General features: G+C 38.9%; 1 protein-coding gene across 1 annotated transcript in view; it reads right to left on the reverse strand.

The window, feature by feature from the left end:
• The window catches only part of LOC144254549 (FRAS1-related extracellular matrix protein 1-like), a 47,259-nt gene that overhangs the window by 6,256 nt on the left and 26,339 nt on the right, over positions 1 to 14,664 (reverse strand). Inside the window, exons 6-12 of the mRNA XM_077797856.1 lie at positions 13,380 to 13,452; positions 7,274 to 7,423; positions 5,425 to 5,663; positions 4,591 to 4,638; positions 4,190 to 4,354; positions 3,741 to 3,869; positions 3,186 to 3,301 (exon numbers count right to left, since the gene is read on the reverse strand). Coding sequence (XP_077653982.1) covers positions 3,186 to 3,301; positions 3,741 to 3,869; positions 4,190 to 4,354; positions 4,591 to 4,638; positions 5,425 to 5,663; positions 7,274 to 7,423; positions 13,380 to 13,452 — 920 coding nt within the window. The remainder of the gene's footprint in view (positions 1 to 3,185; positions 3,302 to 3,740; positions 3,870 to 4,189; positions 4,355 to 4,590; positions 4,639 to 5,424; positions 5,664 to 7,273; positions 7,424 to 13,379; positions 13,453 to 14,664) is intronic.

A 14,664-nucleotide genomic window follows, 5' to 3' on the forward strand; every position in this document is an offset into this window, starting at 1 on the left:
GGGCTGGGGTCATAGCTCAGCGGTACAGTGCTTGCCTTGCACATGCAAGGCACTGGGTTCGATCCTCAGCACCACATAAAGTAAAGAAATAAAATAAATAAAGTAGGGGCTGTGGCTCAGTTATAAGGCACTTGTCTGGCATGTGTGAGGAGGCACTGGGTTTGAGTCTCAGCACCACATATAAATAAATAAAATAAAGGTTTGTCAACAACTAAAAATAATAATAAATAAATAAAGGAAAGATATTGTATCCATCTTAAAAAAATCTTTAAAAAAATATGGTCTGGTGCTAAAGGTTTAGCTCAGTGTCAGATCACTTGCCTAGCATGTATGAGGCCCTAGATTCTGTTTCCAGCACTTCAAAAAACAACCGACCAACTCAACCTCATCAAAGTATGGCCTGATCTAGCCATTTCCAGTTCAATAAATGCCCAATAAACATCTGTTGAATGAATGAATCTATAAACTCAGAACTTGATTTTACCTTAGGTTTGCCCTGAAAGGTTAGCTTGATTTAAGTCCAAAGAAAATTTGGAAATCATAATTTAATAAAAATCTTAATAGTTCTTTGCTGTGAGAGATACAAAAGTTCTAGCACATAATTTTGAAAACCAACTTTTGGTTAGCCCAACACAAAGATAAGAAATCCCCTGTACTGATGGAGCTAATTGGAGATTATAATGGAAAAGTAAGTCCTATCTCTTTCATTTACTTACTTAGATGACCATAAATGAATGTTTTTCCTTCCTTGAAACTTTTTAATTTTAATCTGTAAACTGTAGCTAATAATACCTGCTTTCCTCACAAAAGTGATGGGAGGATCAAATAAGCTAATACAGGTGAAAGAATTCTGTAAAATATAAAGCATGACATAAAAGTAAGGCGTTATCGGCAAGAAGGCACATAGAACTGGGTCAGGCTAGTGTAGGTCATGGGTGACAATGCTTAAAACCAAGTTGCAGATGAAATCTTGGGTCAAGTATGTGAGGAAGTAGGAAGGCTTTTAAATTAATTTGGGCCTTAAGTTTATTATTGGTAAGATTGAATTGTACAATATTAATGGATCTGTGAAGAAACTCTGTAATTAGTGTTGCTACTCACCATTAAAAGCTAGTTGCAATTAAACTGACTGATGATAATAATTTTAGGGTATCAACAAGAAGTCATCAACAATTTTACTGTCAGTTTCCAATATTTTATAAAAATGATTTTTAAAACCAAAAAGCTAGAAGATCATCATCTCAGAATAAAGAATAGTCTTTCTAATTAAAGATAATTGGCAACCGTACATTAACACCTGTGAATGGGTGAGAAGACATTTCTCAACACATGCTGTCCTTATTTTCTCACAATATTAAGACCCAATAAAAGCTTCCCTGGAGACCAGTGGTTACCAGCACTGTCCTTTGAGAACCATTGGAAGATGACCAATAAAGGGTCCTCCAAACTCAAAGTTGGCAGGGTTGGGAGTGAGGGGGAGTCCTGTCCATCTACACTTTTCTAAAATATTTTTTTAGTTGTTGATGGAAACTTTATTTTATTCATTTATTTATATGCAGTGCTGAGAATCGAACCCAGTGCCTCACACATGTAAGGCAAGCATTCTACCACTGAGCCGCAACTCCAGGCCTGTCTATCTACATATTACCAGAAAATCCTTGCAATGACTTAATCTTGATAACCTTGACTGAAGTACAGTTACATTTGCCTTCATTTCCTCAATAAAGAAACTGTAATTCTCCCTTTGGCAGCTTTTTGCAATCTTCTCCTTATCCATCCATGCAACAATTATCCAGAATAAGACATAGAACCTTCCATCACTCTAGAATATTACTTTGTGCTCAACTCACAATCCCTGCCAGCGATGATCATTTGTTAATAGCAAGATTAATTAGATTTTCCTATTCAAATAAATGGAAATATACAACATGTATTTTGCTGCACAAGGCTGTTTTCTCTATATCTGGTTTTTGATTTATCAATAATTCAACCACATAGTTAGAAGTTACAGCATTTCATTGCTTAAAGAAATTATAGAAAAATTTATTCTCTTGTCAATGGAGAAAATATCAAGCACTTCTACAAATCAATATCAAGAAGACAAATGGCCCAATTATTATTACTATGAATAATTATTATGAAATCCTTTCATATTTCTTAGCATATGTTTTTATTTCTCTTGTTTTAATACCTAGGAGTAGAATTGCCAGGTATAGGGTACATAGCTTTGTAAAAAACTTTCAGACATTTCTACAAAGTAGATGCACCACTGTATACTTCCATCAACAATACATGAGAAATAATTGCTCTGTGCCCTCTTTAGCACTTGATGTTGTCATCTTTATGATTTGACCTTTTTAGCAAGTATGAAATGATATTTCACTGTGGTTTGAATTTTCATTTACAGATATCTAGTGGCACTGAGGACCTTTTAATTTACTTATGAACCATCTTCCAGTTTCCTGTTCAGTCTCTAAGTCATGTGTGAGGCCCTTGTCTTAATGGTGTCTTTGGACAAGCCTAACTTTTAAAATTTGGTGAAGAATAAGATCTGATCAATATTAACCAGGTATCCCTCTAGTCTCAATTTCCAGCTGTAGAGCACATTAGGTTAATTGCATTGTTTGGATAATATCTAGGTTGGCAAGTAAAAAGGAGGGTCAGGGATGGTTGCATATACATTTTAAAAGTCCTTCTGGACTAGATAAGTTTTGTTGTCATTATCTGACGTGAGTCTTCCTTCACTAAATGCTCTATTTCCCAGTGAGCCTTCATCTAGTTTGGCTTTATAAGCATCAGTACTTATTGTCAGAAGCCTGATGCTGTAAGGAGGCCTTTCATTACTATTTCAAATCAAGTATTTTCAAATCAAGGGGCAGGAATTCCTAGCACATAAAGAAAAAAGAAAAAAAAAAAAAAGGTACCAGAACTTAAAATGCTGCTGACTCAGAAAAGCTCCTGTGACTTTCTCAAAAAGACTAAGACAGAGAAAAGGAAGAAATATATACATTATTAAGGTTAATCACACATTCATTCTAAACTACAAGCTCCTCCAGGCTCCTCAAACAAAGCCAGGCAGATATGAGAGAGTACTGTTGAAAGAATGAATCTGACTTGCAATTCCATGAGAAAACAGAGAAATTATGCAAGAGAGGATCAGTCAAATGTGAAAGAGGGTTCCTTACTGTTCCCTGCAAGCTCGGGTAGCCATGGTCCAGGTGCCTTTCTGCTTTGGGATCAAGGTGTGACAGTAGCCTGAATGAAGGTGCCATCCAACTGGACAAGATTTGTCTTCCACTTCCTGAAAAATAGTTGTCTGTGTTCACACAACAAGGGACTTTACAGTCTAGAGTCTGCTCTCAACATAAGGAGTTGTATGAATCACTTGACTCCAATGTCATCACCACAGTCACCCTAATTCCACTCGTCATATTGAAAAATGCAATGGCTTCATATAGAAAACACTACCACTGTAAGCAAAGTTTCAGTGTTACACCTTGGACATTCTGGTTAACTAAACAAAATAAGTAAACATCTTTTAAAGTCATCTCTGTTTAATAATGTATTTTGTGATAAAAAAAAATAAACAAACACTTAGGGGCATTATTCCTCTTGACCCTTTAGGTGTAATAAGGACAGGCAGGAAAGCATGGTGGGTAGTCACACACCAGACCATTCTACTAGCCCATCACAGGGCACACTGCAGGTAAAGGCGCTTGTCAGTTCAGCCTGTTTCCCACCTTGGTTTGGGGGCTCCAGGATTTCCAGGCAATCCCATTGCATCCATACAGCTTTTGGGTGCTTTCTTCAAAATGGAAGAGTCCCTTTAATTCCATTGTGCAATTCTTTGGAAATAAGGGCAACTGGTCCTAAGGGAAGAAAAGGCAATTTGGAATTGTCTTCATGTAAGTTGATAACACACTTACCTCCTTTGGATCTTCATTTGTTGGGTAGCTGTTTGTGTTGAGTATAGGATCTCCAAGCTTGGAGGCTATTTTGTGAATTAAGTGTGTTTGTTGTTAAAATTTGGTGAACAATAAGATCTGATCAATATTAACCAGGTATCCCTCTAGTCTCAATTTCCAGCTGTGGAGCACATTAGGTTAATTGCATTGTTTGGATAATATTTTACTGCTTTGCTATTCCAGTTTGTTATAAAGTCAATAGGAAGAAAAAAAGATTTTCCTACCTGTCTGGGGAAGTGAGAGTCAGTTGTGGATTCTACCTTATCTACTGCAGGCAGCTCTGCCACTTTCATTGTCTTTTGTGGCTGACTAATAATGGATACTTTGGCCTTCCTTTGGGGAGGTGGGGCACTGTCATCTTCCAGTTTCAAGGAAGCTATCCCATGATACTTGAGGAGAGCAAAAAGTAACAATAAAGAAAACGCTAAGATAGTAAATACAAAATTTTGTTATAAAAATGAATAAGTTCAAAAATTGTTTCCAAGTAAAAAAATTTTTTCCTACTATTCAATCTTCTAAGACAAATTTCAAAGTAAAATTTTTTAATAAATACATAAATAATAGTTTCATAAATATTTTACATCTATAAATATAAGAAATTTAGCAATTCTCTGACTATGCTTACATTATAGATGATGTCTGTTCTGTTTCTATAAACAGAAGATGGATGAACCTGAAATCACAAAGGACAACATGAACAAAATTGGCTTGAATAGTGATAAGCAATAGAGTAAAACCCTTCCAGTAAGATATTAATGTTCAAACGTTTTAAAAGCCTGATAACTAAGTTTTTTTCATGCCCAATCACTGGAATTTTATTTAAAAATATTTTTAGTTGTAGATGGACACAACACCTTTATTTTATTTATTTATTTTTATGTGGTGCTGAGGATTGAACCCACTGCCTCACATGTGCTAGGCAAGTGCTCTACTAAGCTACAGCCCCAGCCCAATCATTAGAATTTTAAAAGGTATTAGGTCTAAACCACAACTGATAATTGTGTTGATTCATGGATATATGTCTCAGGGAGAAAAGATAACTTTATTTTTTAACACATCTGTAGCACACAAAGAAGACACACATACACACTCTCAAGAGTGTGGCTAGTTAGAATGCTGTGCCGATAAGGTCAAAGTCATGGCTTCCACACTCAAGTGTATCCCTTCATCTCTTTTTGTTCTAGGGTCCCTGGTTATTTTCTGTTTCCATCACAAAAGGAACCAAAGCAGAAATCATGATGAATTAATGTATGGATGAATCAATGGATCTATCACCTCAATTAGAATAATTAACAAAATGAGGTGGTATTGTGACTTTTGCATATAAAAGGCACCACATGACTCTGCAAGAAATCATGGTTCCCACTCACTCCGAGAATCCATACAGCTTCTTCGGTGTTTCAGAATGCTTATTAGCATGTATCACACACATCCACTCCCACAAGGTCCCCATCCTTACTGCTTTGCCGTTCCAGTGGGTTCTCAGCTTCCTCTGAGAAAGAGCTGTGGAGTCAAAGCCCTGTAGGGAGTCTCCCCTGGTGGTCGCCAGCTGCTTGGAAGATGGAGGGGGTCTTCTTTCCAGATGAAGGGAACCAGAAGTGGTGGGCGAGGGAGACCCTGGATGCAACGGGCGCCAAATGCCCTTCTCCCATGTGTTGGGCTTGCTTTGGTTGGAGGAGTATGAAGGATGGCATTGTCCTGGAGGCATGCAAGATGGCAGGCGGTCAGTACACTTTACACAAACAGATAAGCGATCACATTGACACAGCTCCTGGAGCAGCCTGTCATTAAACTTAGATGGATGGATTTCCCACCAGATGTTGCCTTTTTGCCATTTGCCAGAAACGCCTTTACTCTCCATCAGTTTCCACCCAGGAAAGCAGTGCCCTTCTGCACACCTGTGGGGTGATTATGAAGTCGTGAAATTGATTTCACAAATCAGAAATGAAAATCTTTGTCATGGTTTTATGGTCATTCTGTACACTTGGGAAATAGTCTCATTCTGCTTCCTCCCACAGTTCTTCTCAACATTCCAGGCTTATTCCCTGATCAAGTATTTTTCCACAAGCAGAGTTCAGTTTTTCCCTGATCTCTTACAGGTAGAAACTGGAATTGCTGAAAGAGTCCTGTATTCAAGTAATAGTCATAAAAATTTGCATTCAACTATTACAAAACAAAAACTTAGTCAATCTTATCAGAGCTGCTTCTATAAGAAATCTTCCAATTAGTATTCCTGGGAGAATATGAAAAAAAAAATCTAAGACCAGAACCCTCACCTGGGTATTTTGCTTGTTTTGTTTATATTATATTTTGAAGTGCTGGGGTCAAACCCAGGCCCTCCCACATGCTGGGCAAGCACTGTACCACTGAGCTACACCCCTAGCCCAAGGTACTTTCTATTTCATATAAAAATGTTTAATTCATATATGTTGTGTAGTTAATGTAACCAGGAAATTCTACTGGAAAATAAATTTGGTGAGGAGATAGGTGGAAGGCAGAGATGCTGAGAAAACATGGCTATTATTAGGAAAGAAGATAGTGCCCATTTTAGTATGAGGAGAAAAGAAAAAGGAGACAGTAGATTCCAGGTTTAAAAAATAAAATACAGACCACAGAGCATGGCAGGTGTGAAAGCGGGGCATGGGATGGTGTCTAGTACTGGACACTTGTCAAATACTAAACAGACAAGACACTAGAAGGGATTTTGGAAGAAAAAAAAATCAGAGCACCAAAAACATTTACTGCTCTTCGTTTTATTTGGTTCACAGGTTGTTCTTTAGTGTATACTACCCAGGACCTGCTTGGCTCTGTAACCCAAAGTTATTCATTAATATTCTCCAGCTGCTTCTGAATCCCCGAGCCAGCTGCATCTTCGCATCTATTTTGCTCCAATTCCTTCCCTTCTTAGAATTTTCCTGGTCACACTGCAGTGGGAGCTCGGGTTTGGGGCTTTGAGAGCTCTCTTTAACCGAGGAAGATAATTACAGCCCTTCAAACTCTGGGGGAAAATAATTGTCGATAGATTCTCACCAACATTGTTTCCCCCTCGGTGAGAACAACAAACGGTTAGGAAAAAAAACAACCACGGTGCTGACTTGTTGCTTTTCTCAAGCGATAGTTCTTAGCAGGAGGAAAACCACATGAAGCAGAAACTAGCATAAAAGGCCTGCATCATGACGGAGGCTGCTTTCTTGACAAGAAATTAAGCATTCTGATTTGAAGGTGTTATCAAGCATGTTGGCTGTTGAAAGCAAGCAGCCATGGCGCCAGGACCGCTCCTGATTTCAAAATGAGGATCAAAAGAATACCTCCTTTTGAGTCCAAAATTTTCACTGCAGCTTTTGTCTTCGTGCCAAGAACTGCATTCACAGGGGAGTTCAGAATTACTTCAAAGACCTCATCATCTTCCTCTAATCCGTCATAGGTAATTGCTATATTCCACATCTTAGTTGACATTCCTACAAGAAGTAAACATTTTAATTACTCTTTAATTGCTATTTCAATCACCTAGGTGTCAGAGAAATATATTAATTAACATGTCTACAGCTAGACTGCAGTAGCCTGAGTGAGCTATTGTGTTGCCACCAACTCGCTGAAGCCCTGCTGTTCTCCCCAGTACTATGAAAAGACCACATTTGTTCCTGGACAATGATGATTCGGTTTCAATGCAAACACTGTAACAAAAAAGTAAGCCGCACTATGCAAGTGATGAAAAAAAAAATGGCTAGTAGATGAGATCCAAGATGTAATTTCCCCCCCCAACCTGTCCCTTCTCAAGAATAAACAAGTTCTATAATCTTTCAAAAATCTCAAGGTGTTGATGCAGACAGAAGTGATTATTGGATGGTACTTCATGCCATTCATGGAACTCTTGAAATGATGGATTTCTACAGACAGCTGCCCGCATCAGTTGCTCTACTTCCTGTGATCCTTCCAGCCCACAAATGCTTTTTCTGATGATGTAATACCCAGCAGTTTGATATCCTCCTAGAGAGAATTTACAGGCTGGGGATTCCAGAAACAGACTGAGGAGCCCACGTATTTCCCTCCTCCTGTCCCTCTGTATTCATGGAGTTATAGCTGAGCTTGTAACTTTGTAAACTTAACAAGACAGTTTTGATGTTACCAATATATCCCAGCCATCTTCTCACCCTGAGGATAGGAGGTAAAGCAACCCCAGAGACACAAAATATGAAGTTGGAGAAGCTTTAGAGATTGTCTAATCTGGAACAGTTTTCACGATGTGGATTGCAGGACATCTTCCTGAGTTTATTTAGAAGAGAAAGTGGAGGCAGGAAGTAGAGAATGCTGTTTAGTGGAGAAAGTAGGCTCAAGCTTATGGTTTAACTCATAGGGTTAAATTTGAAAAGCTCTCTCTGCCATGTACTCGTGGCCCATTTGAATGCTTTTGCTCCCATAAATCTTTCTGTATAAGGCCGTTAAACATTTCCTAGCCTTCTCTTCTAAAAGTACGACTCTTTTTTTTGCTTCAGATTGCCTTCTATGATTTATGCCTCTCGATTGTGTCATCTACATGACAGCCCCTTTCTTGAAAGTATGTTTTATGTAGATCTCATGACCTAATCAAAGTCTCATTAATCCTCAACAGAATCCAAGGAAAGATGAAACTGTTCACTTATCCTATTCTTGGCTGCACTTACAGGGGAAAATTAGGTGTAGTTGGAATAATTTTATTTTAAAAAATTAGACTTACAGCTAATTTATTAAACTTTCAGTTATTGACTATATTCTTAAGTCAATTATATTTGCAGTCTTTACAAAAACAGAAGTTGATGCACCTAATACAAAATACTATATAATTCCCATCTTGTGGATGGATGAATCAATCCACCAAAATATACATTTTTATACTTAAGTGCTTACTTTTGCATTAGATGCTATGGAGAATACCAGAAGTATAACATAAGCCAAACTCTAACCTAAAGGAATTTAAAACTTCTCAGAAGACACAAGACAATTATGTCCATGAGCATCCACAAAGGATCAGCTCCAAGATCCTCCTCAGACACCAAAATGTGCAGCAAACACTCTAGTTACTTACATAAACTGGCATAGTACTTAGACATAGCCTATATATATCCTCTTGTATACTCTAAATCATCTCTAGATTGCTTATAATACCCAACACAACGTAAATTCCATGTAAATAGTCATTATACAGTATGGCTTAGGGAATCAAAACATAAAAGTCTGTGTATGTGCAGTACAGATGTAATGTTTTTCAATAATTTTTATCTGTGGTTGGTTGAATAGGTGGATGAAGAACCTGTACCTACACAGGACCAATTGTACCAGAAAAGTCAAATAACTAATCAAAGCTATGTATGTTTAGCTGCCAAAAGATACAGAATAGGTGGCATAGATTTATATATATGCCATCCACAGTTGGAAGGATTTGGAGGGAGGAAACAGGAAAACAACATCAACAACTGCAGAAAGTTAGTAAAGTTGAAGCCTTGATGAGGGAAGGGTGAAGAGATAACCGTCTGAAAGGCAGAGCTCACATGGGTGAACAAGAGGCCACAAAGCTGCAGAGATAGTCTGTGGCCAGGTGCAGAGAGCCCTGGACCCCAGGGGGCCAGATGCAAACTTTAAACAACAGGCAACAGACTTGTCTCACGCAGACAGTTGACATTCTGTGAGTGGATGGTTTAACAAAATGAACTTGAAAATGTTACCTGTGAAGGTTTGGGCATCAAAGCAGGTAGACGAAGAGGCTGAAATTTGGGAGACCACCCAAGGCAGCCATTGCAATAAAATGGGCATGAAAAGATCAGAGTTGGACAGTAAAAAAAGCATATGGATACTAAGATCTTCAGTATTCACAGAATTGTTTTGACCCTCAAGCCCCATAAAGTTAAGCATTATTTAAATAAAAATCCGGTAAAAATATTTCCAAGTCTCAATCAATTGTCCTCTTATTTTAAGAATCATTTTGTAAAAATTATAGTATTCCCACTCCTAGAAAAGAAACTCAAAAGTTTTTGTTGGGCTTTGTGGAGTAGAACCAGGTGGTTGGAGAAAGTCCATGCTGAGTTTCATTTAAGTGCTTCTGATTTGTTTGTCTGTATTTCAGCTTTGTCTCTGTGCCTACCAGGTGTGTGCAGGGGACCTTCTTATTTAGGTTAATGAGATTGGAAGTAAACTTCATTGTTGTTGTTTCCCTTTCCTCTTCCCCTGTCAAGGTGCAAAGTATTTGTTAAGTCTCTGATATACACCTGCATTTTCAGAAGGCTTGACCTGATCTCCTCTCAGTTTCCACAAAACAAAAGGTGCTGAAGAGGATAGAGAAGGTGTCATTGTATACAGACACGTCCCACTTTACTGAGTAGGAACTCCTGGATATTCTCCTCTCTACTGGAAGACATTTTTTCTTTCTCTTTCTTTCTTTCTTCTTTTTTTTTTTTCAATAAATGCCACATTATAGATTTGTTCCTTTGGGAAACATTTTGACTCTCAGGAATGATGAAGTTTCAATTAAGAATTTAGCAAACCTTTCAAGAACACACATTTTAAAGGAAAACAATCATTTTCTTAAGACTATTTACACATCCACTCTAGATTAGTCACAATAGCTGAAATGCAAAGTAGTTAGAATTTTTCAACCTTACACTACCCCGCCATTCTTGATTGCATGTGTCCTCTCCCCCTCAGATCAAGGTACCTGTTATTTTTAGAAAAATGAATTGGTTTGCTCTGGGGACAAGGGCTTGAAACACCAGACCCGAAAGAGTCGAGGATTAACAACACAGGAGCACATCCCTGGACTGACTGGTGGGCATGGGGAGTTTCATGACTATTTCTGACTTCATAAAATCCCAAACAGCAAAGAGTCAAGCATGTGGGTTTTTTTTTTAATTTATAAGATATGTTTATGTTGTTTTTAAATTTTTAAATAATTTCTAAAATCATAAGACTATTCAGAGCCCCCAGAAGTCATTACTGTCTACTCAAAACAGCATGTGAACTCTTCTAGACAAATAGGTATTTATCTTATCCAATGAAATCTCTAAGAGGTAAATTTCAGAGCTGCCCTAGTGTGATACGTTCTAGTTCCTATCAATCCAAACAGAGCACCTGGTGGGCTGCTCAAAACTAATGGAAGCCAAAATCACTCCTGATCTTGTAACAACCAGACATCAATCATAAACAGGGCATACGGCAAAGACTCTTGACTCTCAAGGCTGAAAGTGCCCTCGTATGAAAGACAAAAGGGAGAATGCGGCTGGGCACAGGGCCCTGTAATCCCAGTGGCTCAGGAGGCTGAGACAGGAGGATCACAAGTTCAAGGCCAGCCTCAGCAATTTAGCAAGGCCCTAAACAACTTAATGAAACTCTGTCTCAAAATAAAAAATTAATAGGGCTGCGGACATACTTCAGTTGATAAGTGCCCCAGGTAAAATCCCTGGTACTACTACTACTAATAATAATAATGTGGGAGATGAGGAGGCACAGAATACAAATGTATCAAACCTTTTCATATTACAGTTGCCTCGGACAGAAGAGCCTACAGAAACCTAGGGGCAAACCCCAAACACATAACAAGAGTAGAGCTTCCTGACCTCCTAGGTCAGAAAGCTAAATTTACAGGAAGGAGGAAAATAATAACACTTGGGTTCCTGCCTGTCAACTGAAGGCTCCTGTGTCATGCTGAATTGTGTCCCTCAAAAATTTATATGCCCAAATCCTCACATCCAGCACCTCAGAATGTGACCTCAGCAGACAAGTCTGTTGCCTGTTGTTTAAATGGGGTCATGGCAGGTGAAATTAGTTAATATGAGGTCCTACTGGCATAGAGTGGGTCCCTAACCCATTATGACTTATGGCCTTATAAAAAAAAAAAAAGGGAAATTTTGTCCACAGACATGCACCCAGAGAACACCATGTGAAGATGAAGACAGAGACTGAGGGGCTGGGGCTGGGGCTCAGTGGTAGAGCACTCACCTAGCATGAGTGAGGCACTGGGTTCGATCCTCAGCACTACATAAAAATAAAATAAAGGTATTGTGTCCACCTACAACTAAAAATGTATTTTTTTTAAAAAAAAAGACAGAGACTGAGGTGATACAGCAGAAACCGAGGAACACCAAAGACTGTCAGGAAACTGTTTGAAGCATGAAAGACAGGCAAAGATATCTTCTCCCTCCCAGCCCTCAGAAGAAATCATCTCTGCCAACATCTTGATCTTGGACTCGTAGTCTCCAGAACTGTAAAACCATCAACATGTATTTTCTCAGCTACCCTGTTGGTGATACTTTGTGACAGGCAGCCCTGGGAAACCAGCACAATTGTCAAATGCCATACTATTTAGGATGACCTGCAGAGTGGCTTTCCCTCATTGTATAATGATGGTCAGTTTAGGGGGCACTGATGGTATTTAGGCCATTTTCTTTTGCCTTTGCACAAAACTTGATGTGTTAGTGGTGGACAGCGTCAGGCGTTTGGACTAGGTCAACTCTTCTCTCAGAGTTGCAGGACAACTCCTCTGTAGAAAAGCACAACACTTTCCTGAAGCTTTTCCCTTGGAAACTGACCCAGGTCCATTTCCATAAGGGAAGAGAAAAGCATGCAGAGCAGTGAGGTAGACCTCCTAGCCCCGTCCACAGAAGCCAGAGGGAAAGGATGCTGCCCAACCTTGGTGTGTGGGTGCCCAAACGTGTGTGGGTACTTTTGTGGTCGTTCTTCAACCTGGCATTTCCCCATCTACCTGCTAGAATGCTGCCTCCCCTGAGAAGTCTCCCAGGATTTTCTTTAGTCAGAACAATGGTTCACCCTTTGAATCTCAATGAACTATTACTGTTTTCAAGTTTATGTGTCATACAATATAACATTCTTGAGACCTGAGATAGGCTTTTTTCCAACACTGGAAATGGAACTCAGGCCCTTGCACATGCCAGGCAAGCACTCTACCACTGAGCTATGTCACCAGCCCCACACCACACAAAAACAAAGCCACTGCTATTTAACTAAATAATAATTTCCCCTGGAATCATCTCAGATCAAACTATTTCGAAAGGGATGATTTAGGAATCCATGCAAATACAACATTCTAAAAATTTTCATCACAATATGAGCCAGTTAGATTATTACAGCTTTGTCCCAGGATTTTAAATCATTTTTAAATGATTTTTTTTTCTGGATGGTTTTGGATGTTTGCTTGGATATTTGATATTTGTTATGCTCTTTCTTCTCATTTTAAATACATATTAACTTGCAATAAAAAAAAATAGGAGGGTAGAATATCAGGCCCAAGCTCCTCTTGTCTGGAGTGGGGTGATCTGGCTCCCTGAGGGGCTTCTGATTGGTTGAGGTTGATGATAGCCTGTCATCTGCAAATGGCATCTGCAGACTTGCTCACCAAAACATGAAACAAGCTGTAGATACAAAACCTACCTGGGTCAAACTGAATCAGTTTGGATGGAGTCACGGTGAAATCTTTTCCAGCTGCAGCTGACACTTGATTGACCTTAAGAGGAAAAAAATGTCTTTTTAAAATAAAAATAAATATGCTGTAATAGAGAAACATTTATTCTTCTCAATACTAAACGAAACTCCTGCTCCCAAATCTGCTTTTAATAATAAGTAGCAGTTTTTTTTAATTCTAATAAACCATTTTAGAGGCTATAAGGATCTTTCTTAGAGTTAACTTTTTGTTTTTCCAATGATTCAATCATTGGGAAAGCAGAATAGATTTTAAAACTTCATTTTTCTCTTTGTTATGAGCACAGTTTTATTTCATGACCTTCCCTTTACCCCCGCTTGGTTTTAAAATAGAACCTCAATGGAGAGGGGGAGAGAGAAGTGAGAAGAGAGTATACACTCCCAACAACCTGTGTGATGGCCTGGCAGTCTCTGTAAAGGATCTGCAGGCTCCAGGGCCCTGAAAACCTTTAGACCAGATTAACTTGAACAAGTCTGCTCCATTTTCCGGTCTGGATGAAGCCATTGCTCTTCACGGACATGAATGAGAGCTTTGTGGGATGGACAGACCTGGCAGAGAGCTGTGTAAAGGCAATCCACACCCAGACCCCTTGTCATTAGAGGACTCCAACCAGTAAGTCATAAAAAAGAAAAACTGCCCTAAACAGACTTTTGACTGTGTCCCTGCTTCACCAACTCCAGTATGAGAAACCAAGCAGTTGATTTTAGGGCTCTGAAGTCTTGGGCTTAAATTCCCCCCAGAGGGTGCCTAAATATGTGTTAAGAGGTGTCATCAGCTGATTTGAAAAAGAACTCCTTGAACAAGATCCTGTGTAAGCATAGGAGGTGTTTGTTATTTCTGTGGATTTTTGAGATGTTGAAGATGGTTAAGAAAGTGAATTAATATATTTTCATGTCTTTTTTACAAAGGAATGAAGTGAGTGCATATTTTAAAACTTTAAATTTCCTATCTGTATGACCTCAGACAATGTCTCTATTTCAAATCAAAGGCCCCAACACATATTAATGGGTCTGCAGTAGAAATATTTTGCTGAAGAAGAGTAGCACCTCCTAGACTTCCATTTGCTCTTTGTCCACAATGCCAAGGCTCCCCCTGAACCTCCTTTCATTAGGAAAAGGCAGCCCATTGTACACCTGTATCCGCCATATGCTGGAAGTGATATTTCCCTGCATGGTTCTTGCGCGTGCAATTACCTAGTATTTACCACCACTGAGTTTACAGAATCCTGAGAGAAGC

This window comes from Urocitellus parryii, chromosome 4 (genome assembly GCF_045843805.1).
Source record: "Urocitellus parryii isolate mUroPar1 chromosome 4, mUroPar1.hap1, whole genome shotgun sequence".
In the NCBI taxonomy this organism is placed as follows: Eukaryota; Metazoa; Chordata; class Mammalia; order Rodentia; family Sciuridae; genus Urocitellus; species Urocitellus parryii.